This window comes from Vitis vinifera, chromosome 7 (assembly GCF_030704535.1).
Source record: "Vitis vinifera cultivar Pinot Noir 40024 chromosome 7, ASM3070453v1".
Lineage (NCBI taxonomy): Eukaryota > Viridiplantae > Streptophyta > Magnoliopsida > Vitales > Vitaceae > Vitis > Vitis vinifera.
The window spans coordinates 14,433,145-14,449,956 of NC_081811.1; the positions used below are offsets into that span (position 1 = coordinate 14,433,145).

General features: G+C 35.2%; 1 protein-coding gene across 1 annotated transcript; it reads right to left on the minus strand.

Moving 5' to 3' along the window:
- Positions 1–11,905: 11,905 nt before the first annotated feature.
- Positions 11,906–16,384, minus strand: LOC100263838 (G-type lectin S-receptor-like serine/threonine-protein kinase At1g67520). The gene is made up of 7 exons (XM_010654293.3): positions 14,966–16,384; positions 14,665–14,760; positions 14,381–14,580; positions 14,062–14,272; positions 13,711–13,948; positions 13,480–13,636; positions 11,906–13,360 (listed from the first exon to the last, which is right to left on the minus strand). Exons 1-7 carry the CDS (start codon positions 16,125–16,127, stop codon positions 13,055–13,057), a joined length of 2,370 nt encoding a protein of 789 aa, XP_010652595.1. The 5' UTR covers positions 16,128–16,384; the 3' UTR covers positions 11,906–13,054.
- Between the last annotated feature and the right edge of the window lie 428 nt (positions 16,385–16,812).

Consider the following 16,812-nt stretch of genomic DNA (forward strand, 5'->3'; position numbering starts at 1 on the left):
TTGTTGAGAGATGATTTCGCAGCCTTTTTGCACAATGCTGTGGAATTCCCCTTGAAGTTTCCCATCACGTTGGAAGCTGAACACCACAAGCTGAAAGAACACTTCGCAGCGTTGCGAAGTCAGCCGTTTGCTGCGAAGTAATTTCGTAGCCCTTTGTGTGCATCTGCGAAATCTCGCAGACCTCGTTTTCACCTGCGAAATGGTCCTTAATGCTTCCCGATATTTGTGCACCGAATCTTTTAGATCTTTTCTTCAGATATTTTTGTATAAATTTCCATTCTTCTCCTTGTAATCCACCAACCATAAGATTTCTTAGCTAGGAAGGTTGGAAAAACATCTATATATATATATTCCCTTGCATCCACTGTAATAGATATAGAAAGATATATAGAGATATCATATATAGAATCAACGAACAGAGCACTTGCTCTGTTTTTCATATATATTCTTGTTTTCTCGTTAGTTTTCTTGCTAGCCAAACAAACTCTGAGGATTTTTCCTCAGAGGATGAGAGGCTAGGCTCTTTGTCTCTTGGAGTGAGGAAAGCCGGGTAAGTTTCCACATGCATAATTTGGAAGTTTTGTTGTTTTAGTTTTTAATGAAGAGAAAGTGTGACCCGTTAATGGTTTTTATCTTTTTAGTTAACTTAAAACGCCTTTAATTCACTTGAGCCAACACTTGGTAAGGCAAGTGATCTCCGTCCATGGAGATTCACTAGTTTATCTCTTGCGAGCCTTTGGGAGGTGACTTGAAGGTAGGATTTTCTAGAATAGCCAACACTTGGTAAGCTTTTGGACTCCAAGGAGACATCCATTAGTTATCTCTTGCGAGCTTTTGATGGGTAATCCAAGGTTAAAGATCACCTTGAATCGTAAGTGCTAGTGAGAGGCATGAACCATTGCAAAGTGCATCAGTGAGAGGGATTTAGTGTTTGAACCCATTAATGGGAAGCATCTGTACAACACCGGTTAGAGAATTAACTATATGTTAATTCTCTAATGCGAGGAAAAGAAACAAGTGATCGGAACTCTCCTTTTTGTATGAGGAACCTGAGCCTAGTGATCTGAACTCCAAGAAACACTTTTCTTTGTAAGTAAAATCAGTTACTATTTTTGGTTAGTTTAAAACCAAACCTTTTTCATTCAAACATCTTTATGTTTTCTTTTAAAGCTAACCTTGAAATGAAAAGGCACCAATTCAGCTTTGAATTAATATCATTTGCAAAGTGAAAACCCATCCCAGTGAACGATCCTAGAGCCACTATGCTATAGTAGCTTTGTCTTTGCTACCCTAGTATATGGTGTAATAGGTTATAAATTTTGTTGATTACTCCCTCAATCAAGGAGCACCAGCTGGACACGAATCAGCTGAGACACCAATTGGGCATGAATCACTGTGCACCCATTTTGCTTATCTCGCGCACTTTGGGTGGCTTCAAAGTTGAGATTTTCAGACAAGTCAAGTTACAAGTACAGTTCTTGATTTTCAGGTCCGACTCGCAATTATTTGGCTTGTGAATTTTAGTTTTTGGCCATGTTTGTGAACTGTTGGATGTGAATTTGATTGAATTAGTTAATCTTGTACTAGGGTTTCGTGTTTCGTGTGGTTTTGTTTTCTTGGTGCAAAGTTAGTATAGGATTTGATGAGGGTTTTATTTGATTTTTTGGGTTGTGGTGTGATTAATGAGCATTTTTTGGGTTTGGCTTGATTTTTTTAATGTTTTTGAAGTGTTAATTGGGTTGATCTAGATGGTGGGTATTGAATTGGGTTGATTTTTCACTTGGTGAAATGAGGAATTGTATTGGAGAGTGTGACCTTGGTGGGTTTTGATTTGTAGGGCTTTAGGCTTATAGGATCCAAAATTATAGGGGTGTTTGGCAAATGGTTGTTTAAGAAAATAAATGGAAATGACACTGAAAATATGTTTGGTTAGGGGGTTGGGAAACCTGATCGAAAAATTGTTTTCAATATGGAAATGGATCATTTTTAGGAAATGTTAAATTAGTAATTTTTTTATAACAAAAATGGAAGCTCTTTAGAATTGAAAATCATTGAGGAAAAAAAGTTCATTCATTATATGATAAGTTGATAAATAAACATATTTATAATGCAAATTGAACAAAACAATTGTTTGGTCTAACTTAATAGTCTCATATTTAACAAAGGATGATGATATTAGATTGCAATCACAAGAATTTTATCAAAGATGTGTTGAATCATATGTTGGTCTACTAGAGTCGAGTCATTTTGAGAGTGCAATATTGGGTAGTGGGCATACCTTCTTAACTGTCAATGACATAGCCATAAGCAACAACCATAATTAATCTTTTTGTTCCATGCAGCTTCTTATCTAAATCCATGATAAATGCTTTGACTAAAAATTAATTAGGTCATTTTGTTTTAATTTCTACTTTAAAACTTGTAGGTGGCATTCATTATGCGAACCCGCAATGCCTTTACTCATGCAACTCACGCCTTCTTCCAAAACAATGGATTCATTTATATACAAGTGTCCATTATCACAACCACTGATGCTGAAGGATTCAACAAGAGGTTCATTGTTATGACGTTTTTAAGTAAATGAACTGCAAAGGTGGAGGCAAACTATGTCCATGAAATCGAGGGTGTTAGCCTTGAAGCACTTAAGGCTACTATAAAGGAAAAGAGTAAGCTAATTGAAGAACTTAAGAGAAGTGACCAATGAAGCACTGGTTGCTACACTTGGGATCTTTAGAAAACAAATACACTAGCACAATAGTTGGAATCAAGTGAAAAACTTCACCCAAGAGCTTTTCGGAAAAAATAAAAATAAAAGACAAAAGATTATTAACCAGTGGGCATAATAGTGACTAACCTATACATGCGGGGTTGCTATTTTATGGTTGATAACCCTTGATCATATTATTAGTTTTGTTTGAAGTGGTTAGTAGCAAAAATAAGGGTCGACCCTTTAGTTTTGTGTTATGTGGGTAGTTGGTAAAAGGAAGGTTGACTTATTGTTTAATAGGAAGCAAGGATTGAAATATCGGTTTTTACGAATATATCGGTACTTCAATTTTACGGATATATCGGAAATATCGGTGGATATTTTTTCATAAATATCGGTGGAGTGAAAATTATTTAAAATTAATAGGAATGCTTTAAAAAACTTCAAAAAATGATAAAATAAGTAAGAATACACATTTTAAAGTTATCTTATAAGTGTAATTGATATATATATATATATATATAATTAAGAAGAAAAATATCGTAAACAGAGATATATTGGTAGATTCGATATTTGAATTTTAAAAATAATATATATGAATTTTGAAAGTGTATAAAGTTAAAATTGAGTTAAGAAATATTTAATTTTATTAAATAAAAACAATTTATATATAAATATAATACATATGAGATTGCAATAGTCCTTATACTAAGGAAGATATCAATGTGATTTCGTTATATTATTATATGAAGGGAGTTCATCTTGTTGAAGACAATATTTATTTTAAAAATTTTAAAATACTTTTATTAAAATATATTTTATTATATTTTAAATAAAAAATTAAATTAATTTATATAAAATATCTTATTTGAGATTTAATTTTTAAAATTTTATTAAAAATATGTGTAACAATTTTTTCTATTAATATTAATTTATTTAATAATCAAAATAAAGGTTGATAATTAATAATTATTTATATAGAGAGTGGAAAATTGTTCTCATGATTTTTTTATTTTTTATTTTTTATTTTTTTATCTCCACTAAATCTAAAAATAAAAAAATAAAAAAGGCACCCACTTCTCTCTCGGGCACGGGGCATCAAGAACCCTTTTCTGAAGTTGTCCTCCAACGAGAGAAACCCTAAAAAAAAGCCCTATTTTCCTCTGCTACTCTCAAATCTCAATCCTCGCAGGTACTAATCTAATCATGTTATTATTATTTTTTTTTGCAACCCCAGTTTGATTCCCAAGAAAATCCACCCCCATTCGATTTCCGGGAAAATTCATCCTTGTTTGATTTCCGAGAAAATCCATTCAAAACCCCCAAAGAAAACAAAAAAAAATTGCTTTTCTTTTGCTTCTTGTGTTTTCTGGATCTGTTTTAGGGGTCTCTTTGCTGTTGTGCCATTGGATTTAAATTTCACGAACCCTAAATCCATGATTTTTGAGCCAGGCTGAAAAACACAACTGCGCGGGCTGGACTAGTAGGAAATATCGGGAAATTTTCGGAAAAATCGGTAAAAATACCTCCGGTTGCTCCGTGTGTCAGATCCTTTTTCTCCGATTTATCGGTCCTTCATCGATATTTCGTCGATATATCGGCGATTTTGCCGATTTTTTGGCGATATTTCCGTGGATCGATAATCGGTGGCGATTATCGTTTCGGTGACGACCGATATTCAATATTTCTTCGAAATATCGACGATATTTTCCGATTTTTCAATCCCTGATAGGAAGGCATTCGAACGTGGACATTGTACCCTTAGAAGCAATGGAATTTGTTTTAAAAATAATAATAACATTAGTTTACTATGGTATATTTAGAAGTCAATCTAAGGGCACACCCTTTATTTCAAAGGCATGCCTATGTGCAAAGGCATTATACTGGTATGCTATATGCAAAAGGCAAACTAGGGGCACACCCTTTGTTGCAAAGGCATGCCATGGGTATGATAACATTATTTTGGTATGCTATATACAATACACAAACTAGGGGTGCACCATTTATTTAAGAGGCATGCTTATTGGTGAAGACATTATATTGGTAGGCTAAGTGCAATAGTCAAACTAGGGGCGCACTCCTCATGCAAGATGCATGAATGTGGGTGAAAACTTAAATTTGTTATGCTATGTGCAGTAGAAAAGATAAGCATGCCTCTTATGTCTATGGCATGCCTTTAAAGTGATTATATTTGATATGCGGGTTGGGCAGTAAGACAAATGGAGACATGCCCAAAGCTAGAAAGGTTGGCCCTTGACGATCATATCAAATAAGTGGCCACCATATAAATAAATAAATAAAAGTAATGCATTATCTGATGTTTGGTAGAGACCATATGTTCTAATATTTATCACATTAATGTCATAACATCAAGTGTTATTGAAGTTGAGTTGAATTGTTCATAATTTACATGAGGCATTAATATCTGATGGTTATAGGTGTGAATAAGACTATTGTTATAGGTAATTAGTTTTGGTAGGGTTAATTACAAATATTTATGTAAGCAATTAAATACCTAATGAGGTCGGCATAAGGGATTAAAATAATTTATGCTTATTATATAAATGAAGTGCATCTTTTTGTAAGGAATATGTGTGTGTGTGTGTGTGTGTGTGTGTGTAAAACAATAGATGTATGTCAATTTCTCAAAAGAATAGATAGATTAAAGTAAGAGGCCATGAGGTCTCAGATTAACGTTAAAAAATGTACATAACTTTCATCAAGTTACTAAGAAACACGGTTAAAAAAATCTAAGGTACATTCGATCTTATTATTGTTGGGACCCCTATCTTATCACTTATGGTCCATAATTTCATTTTGAAACCCATAAGAAAGTGATTGGGGGTCAATCCCCACCTAAGAAAGCACCTTGGAACCCTTGGTACATCCTTCATAAAATATGGTACATCCTTAAAAAAAAATTGGTACATCCTTTGTAAAATTTGGTATATCCCATCCTATTGCTTTCGGGACCCCCATCTTATCACCTAGGGTCCATAATTTCATTTGGAAACCCATAAGGAAGTGATTCGTGGCTGATCCCCACCTCGAAACATGCTTTGGAAAATTTGGTACATCCTTCACAAAATTTGGTACATCCGATCCTATTGTTGTCGAGACTCCCATTTTATAACTCATGGTCCATAATTTCATTTTGGAACCAATAAGAAAGTGATTGGGGGTCGATCCCCACCTCAAAACGCACTTTGGAACCCTTGATACATTCTTCACAAAATTTGGTACATCTCATCCTATTTCTTTCAGGACCCCCATCTTATCACCTAGGGTCTATAATTTCATTTGGGAACCCATAAGGAAGTGATTGGTGGTCGATCCCCACCTCGAAATGCACTTTGGAACCCTTGGTACATCTTTCATAAAATCTGGTACATGCTTCACAAAATTTGGTACATCCAATCCTATTGCTTTCAAGACTCCCATTTGGACATAGATGGTTCACAATTTCATTTGGGAATCCATAAAGATGTGATTGGGGGTCGATCCCCACCTCTGAGTGCACTTCGGAACCCTTGTTACATTCTTCATAAAATTTGGTACATCTTTTATAAAATATGGGTATATCTCATCATATTACTTCTAGGACCCCCATCTTATCACTTAAGGTCCATAATTTCATTTGAGAACCTATAAGGAAGTGCTTGGGGGTTGTTCCTCATATCTGAATGCACGTTGGAACCCTTGGTACATTCTTCACAAAATTTGATACATTCTTCATAAAATTTGGTACATCCGATCCTATTGTTGTCGAGACCCCTTATAAAATTTGGTACATTTAATCCTATTGCCATTGAAACACCCATCTTATCACCTATGATCCATTATTTCATTTAAGGATCTGTGTTAATTGATGAAAGGTCGTTCGCTACTCTTGAACAGACTTTTAAACCCTTGGTACATCCTTGACAAATTTTGCTACATCATTTACAACTTTTGGTACATTTTTTTTTATTTTATAAAATTTGGTACATTTGTAAGAAATTTTGGTATTTCAAGGCCTCATGCTACCGAGAACCCATAGGAACTGATGGGAAGTCGTTCACCACCATTTAACAGAGTTTCAAACCCTCGTAATATCATCCACAATGTTTCATATATCTTTAAGATCAATCTGTTCTTTATTAACTTTAATAAAGTATTGTACATTTTTTTAACATCAATCTGAGACCTCATGCCTTCTTACTTTAATACATCTATATATATGTGTGTGTGTGTGTGTGTGTGTGTGTGTGTGTGCGCGCGCGCGCACGTGCGTGTGTGTACGTTAATATGTGCAATAATACATATATTCCTTCCAAAAAGAATTACATCATTTATAAAATAAGCATAAAATATTTTAATCCCTTTTTTGGACCCCATTAGGTATTTAATTGCTTACAATAGTATTTGTAACTAACCATGCCAAAATTAATTAACTATAACAATTGTCACATTCACACCTATTGTCATTATGATTAATGCCTTGCTTAGATTATAAACAATACAACTAAACTTCATTAACACTAGATGGTATGACATTACTATGCTAAACATTAGAACATATGGTCTTTACCAAACATTTGATAATGCATAACTTTTGTTCATTTATTCCTTTGGTGGTTGCTTATTTCATATGAACGTCAAGGGTCAACCTTTCAAACTATCGACATGCCTCTATTTGCCTTACTACCCAACACACACCTTAAATCTAGTCATCTTGAAGGAATGCCTCCGATAGAGTCATGCCTATATTTTTCCTATTGCACATAGCTTAAAAAAATCAAGTTTTTCACCCACATTCATGCATCTTCCATGAAGGTTGTGCCCTTAGGTTGACTACTGGACATAGCCTACCAATATAATGGTTTCACCAATAGGCATGCCTCTAAAATCAATGGTGTACTCCTAGTTTGTGTACAACACATAACATACCAAAATAATGTTATCATACCCATGCCCATGCCTATGCAACGAAGGGTGTGCCCCTACTTTGCCTTCTGCATATAACATGGTAATATAATGTCATTCACACATAGGCATGCCTTTGAAATGGAGGGTGCGCCCTTAGATCAACTTCTACACATAACATACCAAACTAATGTTATTGTATAAAAGAAATTCCATTAATTCTAACTGTATAGTGTAAACGTTCGAATGCCTTCCCATGGTGTCAATGGGTCAACCTCCCTTTTACCGACTCCTCACATAACACAAAACCAATTTTAAATAAGAAAAACGATAGGACTGCTTATGACCTAATAGGTTGGCCCTTATTTTGGTTACTGACCACTTCCCACAAAACTAAATAATATGATTAAGGGTCATCAGCCAAAAAATGACAACCCATACATGTAAAGGTCATCCACGATTATGCCCACTAGTTAACAATTTGTTTTTCCATGTGAATTTATGTGACTTTAATGACATCTTTGAACAATCATCACCAAGGTACACATTTTGTTATTGCAATTTTATTATCATGTAACATATCCCATAATATTGAAGAACAACATATAATCACAATATGTGTACACCAAACACTACAAATCCAATAAATTAGTCATTGCTTATAATCAGGGAAACAACGATGAAGATTACCAAATTATTACATACTAATATAAAGTCGATGTTACATTATGAAGTTTAATTAAATAGTTACGACAATGGGTTGTTGCATGTAGCACAATTATGCCTAGGCTCATTACAACAAGAACAATGAACCGTTTTTTTTTTTTTTTACATGAATTGAGACTTAATTTGATGTTTCTTAGGTCTTCCAGGAGGTTGCTTTGTGGTTGAAAGATTAAGAAAAGGATAAGTATGACCCAAGGCATCACGAACGGTTCCATCTTCATCAATCATTGGCATGTCATGCGTTACCAAAGTACACATGCTTCCAGAGTATATATTCTCTTGCAAATTGTACTTATACCAGTCATCAACATAATCAGATACATCGAACCCCATTCTTCATATTGTTACACAAGCATGATCACATGGGATTCCAGACATTTGCCATGCTTTGTATGTGCAAGTTCACTTCATTAAGTCCATTTCCAAGAATACTTTTCCATTGGATACTTTCATCGAACTACCCAAGTGTAAATAAGTGATATAATTTTCACCTTTTGCAATGTTCAATGCAATATTTTCTTCTATTTTAGGACTAATGCACCCATTCCATTTTGCAAGTCCATTTTTGTGCTCGACTAAAAGAGATCCTAACTTATCCATATGCTCAATGAAGAAAACACAAATGTTATGGTGTCATTCATGTCTTAACCAAGAATTGAAAGACTTAGCTAGATTATTTGTCATCTTATCCCAACGCATCTTAAATTTAGAGATTGCCCAATGTTGAGGGTTATTTTTTTCAACCCACTTTGCCAAATCATGATTAAATGTCCTTAAAGTATCCATTGTAACCTCATAATCACAATCTAACCTAGCATAGGTGATAGAATCGAGCATTTGCAAAGCATTTTCCTTTATTTTCCTCCATTTAGTGTTCAACTTTGTTAGTAAGCTACTAAAGTTTTCTTTAATGTGATGATAGCAATGTGCATGATTTTCACTGCTGAATACATCTAAAACACTACGGATAATTCCTTCGTGCCTATTAGATATTATTATAACCTTTGTTTCACCTATGACCATCTTCAATTTCTCTAAGAACCAAAGCCAATCCTCGTAATTCTCGAAGCTAAATAAGCAATAAGCAAGTGGAAACATGACATTGTTAGCATCATACGAAGAAGCTAAAAATAAAGCACCCTTGTATGACTCACTCATGTGGGATGAATCTGTTGATATAATAGGCCGACACCCCATTTTAAACCCATGTAATGACACTGAAAGGGCAACAAACAATTGCATGAAATGACCATCATCCGAACATTTATATTCAGCAATCGTCCCTGGATTTGTTTCAATAAGCCTTGTACACAACCAAGGCAACAACTTATATGAACATTGGGGCACACCATGATTTTGTTCTTTAGCCTTCTCTTTCAAGTTCCATGCTTGACAATAATTCAATTGCATTTTGTATTGTCGATGAAAGTCTTTACATATTTGACGAGACAAGTAATTTGGATTTGAATGAATAACATTATCAATCATAGTTGTGGCTCGATTACAACGAACTATTGGTTTAGAAACTGACACATCTTCTAAAGAATGGTTAAGTTCATTTATAAATGTATGCACCTGAACTATTTTTGTTCTCCCAACAACACAAGTAGTTACTTTCCAAGGGCATCCTTCAATAACACATATTACAGTCATATGCTTAAGGCAATTCCTCCTAAACTTATATCTAAAATGGTTTCCTATTGACATGAGATATATTGCATCTCAAAAGTCATTTGCAGTTGAAAAGGTATGCCCACTACCCAATATTGCACTCTCAAAATAACTCGACTCTAGTGGACCAACATGTGATTCAACACATCTTTGATAAAATCCTCGTGATTGCATTCTAATTAATATCAACATCCCATGTTGAATATGGGACCAGTGAGTTTGACCTTACCATTGTTTCGTTCAATTTGCATTATAAATATATTTATTTATCAACTTATCATCTAATGAATAAACATAAATATTAATAAATAAATAAATACACGAAATCATTTAAGATTAGATATTCTTTTGATAAACTTACCTTTGTCCTTCATTGTCAACCGTTTCATCGCCTTTAACTATTGATGCTAAACATATATATACACGTGTGAATTAGTCACTAAATTGAAACATGTTTGTCAAGTCTTCATCATTTTTCAATGGTTGAAGTGCATATAGATCAAATGGAAGAGTGTATGAAAATGTTGGTCCCACTATATCAATGCTCATTTTCCCACAAATCCTTGAAACAAAATCATTATATGTCATTGATCATTCTAAACTTATACTCTCTCGTCTCCCACCCATATATTCCATACTGCCATGTTCACCCCTTACTAGCTCTCTTTCAATGTGCAGATAATAATAAATTGTATTACTTGGATCCATTTAAATGATACTCGATCATGTGTTAGAAACATGAACCTTTAGTCAAGCTGAAACAATTAACTAATTTTTTAATAACACTGCTTAAACCAAATTACTTATAACAAAACTGATTATCACACTTATGACCAAATTACTAATACATCGTTTATCTTTGGAACTTTACAAGTGAGCTTCATTTACATTTCATGGTCTTCAATTAATGTTGTAAATATGAACATGCATAGCGTATACTTAACATTAAACAATGCAATTATTCTATTTCATTTGGCAGTAATTTGTTATGTTATATAAGTTGGGAAGTGAATCTCTCAATTCATGGGCCAACCATTGTTTTTGTAATTTTTCAAGCTAAATTATGCTAATGGCCCTGTTTTCGGGGCAACCCCTGAAACAATGGGTCTTCCTTTATTTTGCTTATTGCCTATATTAGACCACAACAATGTTTACAATTAAGGGCCTACCTCCAAACAAATGGGTCAACCACTAATTACTTACTGCAACCTCTTACAAAAACAATTATTCCATCCAAATGTCATTACCTCAATTACGGTCAACCCTTTCATCCAAGGGTAGACACTTACTATGACCATTACACACATATAAACAAAACAAATTTCATATTTGTGACAGTGAGCATCAAATTTCCACCTAAGGCTCCACTACTATTTTTCCTAATTCCAACATAAATTCATGTCTGCTTTACTACATTTGTTTTATTTTCTTTTTCAATTCAACCCTCATTCATTACAAATTCAAAACTTTTATGAAGAAATTTATTCAAACTTTACTCCCAATCATTTTTAAAATTTATACTCATTTACTTATGACTAAACATGAATTCTTTTCCTATGCATTAAATTCACCAATTAACAACTATAAAAAAAAACTCAACCTACTCATTTTGGAATCCCATATAAACAACATTAAACAACAAAACATCTTGAATCCCATATACAAATTGTATTCCCTTCTCATTCAATAGTCATATTTTTCTTCTCTTTTCTATATTCTTCCCAACAACCATGTACAACACAAACACAACAATTCAGAAAATAAAACAAAATCAATATAACTTACCACCATCTCATTTTCCTATCATTTATCAAATTTTAAACCATATTTCATTTCAAATAAACCCTAAATAAATTAAAATATAAAATTGAATACAATATTAATGAACATTCAACATGTACAAATATGCAATGTAATTAAGTTTAAATCACAAAATTCCACAAATCACATAACTATAACAGTATTCAAATCTCAAAGAATCAAAATGACAAATCAAAATAAATAGTTATTACAAAATTTAATAAAATACATATATCATCTGGAAAAACCCTTACTTTAAAAGTTAAATGCAACTACAATATTTAATTGCTTTGTTCCCTCTTTCTCTCAATTGCTTTCTTTCTCATTTTTCAACGCAAAAGCAAAAGAGGAAGTACAAGAAGGGAAGAAATGACTTTGTCGATGTTGAAATGAGAAAAAGGAAAGGGGCTCTTTGTCTACTTAGGCTTTGTTAGGCATTTCACACTTGGACTTTTGTTTTCGAATTGATGTTTGGTGGGAAAATGATGATGTCGTCTTTCTTATGGTGATGGAGGAGAAATAAAATAAGGGATCTTGTTTGGAGGTTTGTTTGGGGTTAATTGGTTATGGCAAATTGAGAAGCCACCAGATTTTTTTATGGATCGTTTCGCCTTGTGATGGGTTGTGCCTATGAATGAAGAAGAAAAAACATGTGTTTTTGGTGTTAGGGTTGGTTGAAGAGAGAAGAAGACATTTGGGGGTAAATATGTTTTAAAAAATCAATCCATGTGAACTGTCTAGTTGGATGATGACATGTACATGAACCTTGTCATCAACTGTTGTAGGTAGCTAACTTGGACCTTGCTTACGTGAATTTTCCAAGTGGGTGATCCAACTAGGAGAGCTGTCAAAGTGCATGAGGGCATTTTTGGAAGGGTCTCAACATTGTTATTACAGTGTATGGAAAGACATTTATTTCCCCCAAAATCCACTAAATTTCAAAAGTAAAAAACAAAGTTTCTAAAAGGCAAAATTTTGGTATGTGGTGTATGGTTAGATAAATTTCCCGGAAAAAAAAAAAAAAAGGCAAATAGGGCCACAGGCTATAGGTTAAAACTATGTTTCAAATGGTACCAAATCAGCTTCTGTTGTGCTTTGAAAAAGATTACCTTGAGGGAAACCTAGTTGACTCTATATCTAATAAATATATGGTGGCAATACAAATCAATCTAGACAAATTGCTGATAGGTTAGGACAAAAACGGCTGTTCTCTAGGTTCCCTGTCACCCCCTGAAATTCTCTTCTTTACCGACCTTCCGTCTCTGAAATAGTTACACTTCCAGAACAGCTCTCTGGCCCGCCTTTGTGTGAATCTGTCTCTGACACTTTATGATGGGTGGAAAATGCGGGTAGATTTGGGTTTGGTAGGGGTACAGTTTCGTTGGTGAGCATGGAGATAACAGCTGACATTGTAGGCCTATCTGCTGCTCTCTCCTGTACGCACAAGAGAGCAATATGAATGCATCTCAACATTTGGGTTGTTGAGTAGGAATCCTCCAGCATTGGATCCACTAGCTCCAAGCTAGTACCTTCTTTCCATAGATCCCAAGCCTGTTTCCAGTTCATTTTAGGGTTGATTTACTTACTAGGTTAGTATGAAAATTTTGGAAGGATACACCGGGTGCTGTTGAAAATAATGTAGAGACAAATATGAGATATAGCAGACTTACGTATACTGCCAGGTTTATGGCAAAGGCACCGTGGTTATGATGAAAGCTTTTGTTCTTCCGGCCGCTCACAATCTCCAACAGTAGGACCCCAAAGCTATAAACATCTGATTTCACCGAGAAAATTCCTTCCATGGCATACTCGGGTGGCATGTAACCACTGCATCCACAGTTGAAGGTTCAGTACATTAGACTGAAAAAGAAAGCTGATAGATAAAGAAAAGTCATGCTTACTATGTTCCAACAATCCTATTTGTATTTGCTTCCGATGCATTTCGCCCAAAAGTTCTGGCCATGCCAAAATCAGAAATTTTGGGGTTCAAGTCATGATCAAGTAGGATGTTACTTGCTTTTAGATCTCTATGAATAATTCTTAGTCTTGAATATTTATGCAAGTAAAGAAGTCCTTGTGCAATACCCTCTATGATATTGTGACGTCTTTTCCAGTCCAATATCTTTCTTCTAGCAGGATCTGAAAATTTGGGCAAACACAACGCACAGCTAGTGAATCGTTTCAAGCAAAAAAAAAGAACATAAGGAAAAGTTATGCAGATAAAAGGAAGAAAAAAAGGGAAGTATTCAAACCAAAGAGGAAGAAGTCCAAGCTTTTGTTGGGCATGAACTCATAGATTAACATCTTTTCTTCTCCCTTGATGCAGCAACCCAAAAGTCTAACAAGATTCATGTGTTGGAGTTTGACAATCAGTCTAATCTCATTTTTGAACTCCACCAATCCTTGGCTGGAGCCCCTTGAAAGTCTCTTCACTGCTATTTCTTGCCCCTCAAGTAATTTCCCCTGCAAAAATAATCCACAATCCACAAGGAAGCTTTAATTGGGGTACTTAAAACAAAGAATGTCCTATTCCTATTACATGCCATGGATTAATGAAATAATAATATTTACCTTATAAACCGGGCCAAAACCACCCTCTCCAAGTTTATTTTCAGGTGAAAAGTTATTTGTGGCAGCCACAATAGAATCAAAACTGAACAGTTTAAGATCATGAGCCCCCCTCTTTCCATCATGTTCATCATCTTTTGAATCACCAAAGCTGTCTGAAGTTGCCAATTCAAGCAGCGCAGCTTCCTCCATTTCTCTTTCCCCTGTTATACCACAAGTCACAAGTTCAATCCAACCCATTAACAATGGCATCACTATCATCAACAAAAGTTACAATAAAATACTACCTCTGAATTTTCTCCTTGAATAGTATAAGGAGCCCGTAAGTAACAAGACCAAAAGTACCACTCCTGCAATAATGACCCATATCCACCAACTGCTCCCTGCATAGATAGAAGTTGATAAATTTTGTGGTTAGAGCAGAACTGAGTGAAAGAGGGTCTTTTATGGTCTTGATATAGCTCCTCTAATGGTATTTTGAATTTTTGATCACCTATTAGGGTTGTAAATTCAATAAAAATGTTGGATTCATCAACTACTTTTGCTTTGGTTACTTTCAGGAATGCAAAAATACAGAGAGACTCTTACCCGTAACTCGTGATGAGGATAAAACATAGAGCTCCTCCTGATTTGCGTCATCCTTGAGGGCTTGTGCAAATTTTGTACTCCAAAACCGACATCCAGTTCCGTTAGTGTATATACTATTATAAGCAGTACAAGAACAATTATTCCAGCATATAGCCTGACAATCACTAAGGCCCAAGCTCGAATTTTCTTTTATTGATGATGGTGATCCTGATATGAGAACCGATTGCTTCATGAATCCGTCTTTTCTAGTCCTACAAGTGGGTGGGTTTTGCACTGCACACCCTGGATATTCTTCATACCTGTCGCACAGATCGTCCAGCACAAATACAGGTCTACTAGTGTCAAAAAGTCCCCCTTCCGAGGTCAATACCCACTCTGAAACAACTCCGTCTGGAACTGAATAGCTAAAGTAAATCTCGTTTGCATTCGAAACACTGTTAAAACTGTAGATGTTATTGAAAGTGTCAGGGCTCATCAACCAAGTAATGAACTCAAAGCTCCTATCTTTCAAGGTTCCACTGCTCCAGTAGGTGCCCCCTCGGCGTTTCATCACCAATTGTGTGCCATTCCATTCCAGAGTAAAAGTCCCAGGAGCAGGCACTTGTTCGCTTATCCATGAAGCAAGTGACCAGTTTCGTCCGGTTTTCAAGTTGATGCCTAGTTTCATCCCAGGCAGGAGGGTGTCTGTAGGATTATCGAAACTCTCCCATAGTTTCTCCTTCACAGATCCATCCGAATTGAACTCTTTCAAAACAAAATTTCCAGAATCAAGCAGAGTAGCTGTTGAGTTTCTGGCTGCTTGATTGGAATTCAGGACAATTGGATCACCCCCACTATGCGTGATCATCAATTTGCCATCGGCATCCAGCGTGAGATTTGCATCGGTGCCGGATATAGCCTTGTCTCTGTTAGCAACCCAAACTTTCTTGTGATAATCATCAGTTGTGTACCATATTCCTAAATAACTGCCAGATTCCAGGCTGAAGAAGCCTAGAGTAAAAGTCCCTTTTGCAGAAACCAGTAATTTTTCCGAGAATTGAAGCTCTTCCCCAGGTTTGATGGTGTCTGTCTGTGCACTAGAAATGGAAGGCACCACTCCCAACCACATACATGACAAACACAGAGACAAAATTGCACTGCTAAGGCACATGCTGCTTTCCATTTCTGCTATTCCAAGTTTCTCATGTCCATGCTTTCATGCTTTGTGTTTATCTTTCGGTCTTCAACTTCACAGTACGTTGAAAATGTCATGGGTGATCTTTCAGAATATCTCACAGCATCCTTTAGGAATCCAGTCTTCTTCGCTTACCAGTCTAATGATGGATATTGGTTAGAAAGTATGGGCATACTTTTTCCTTTGTCCACTTCTTTTATCAACCAATCTTTTGAGATTGACTTCAGGCAGGCAGGGGAGAATTTTCAGCCTTTGTTTGGAAGCTTGGGGCCAGATTTTGGGTGGGGACCAGAAGATGTGACTTGAGAGAAGCGTGAGCATTTCTGTTCCTTTTCTTTGGGCTTTCTTGGACTTTTCACCAGAGCATTGTCAAGGGAAAACTCAAAAGAGTTTGAAGAAGGATTGGTGAATTTTGCATTGCAACACCATCACCATGTTTAGGTTGTAGATGAAGCAAGGCTGCCAAATATAAATAAATATATAGTAGGAATGAGAATTATGGCCCAAATTGAAACAAATTATTAAACATGTACCATCTTATTGTTTTAGTCCCGCAATGGCTGCCAAATGTGTCTATTTATTTTTCTTTGGACTTGAAACAGTCATTTTTTTCCAAATGGGTAGCTAGTTTTTGATATCCTAAACTTCTTATTTTTGTTCAGTGTAACCTTTA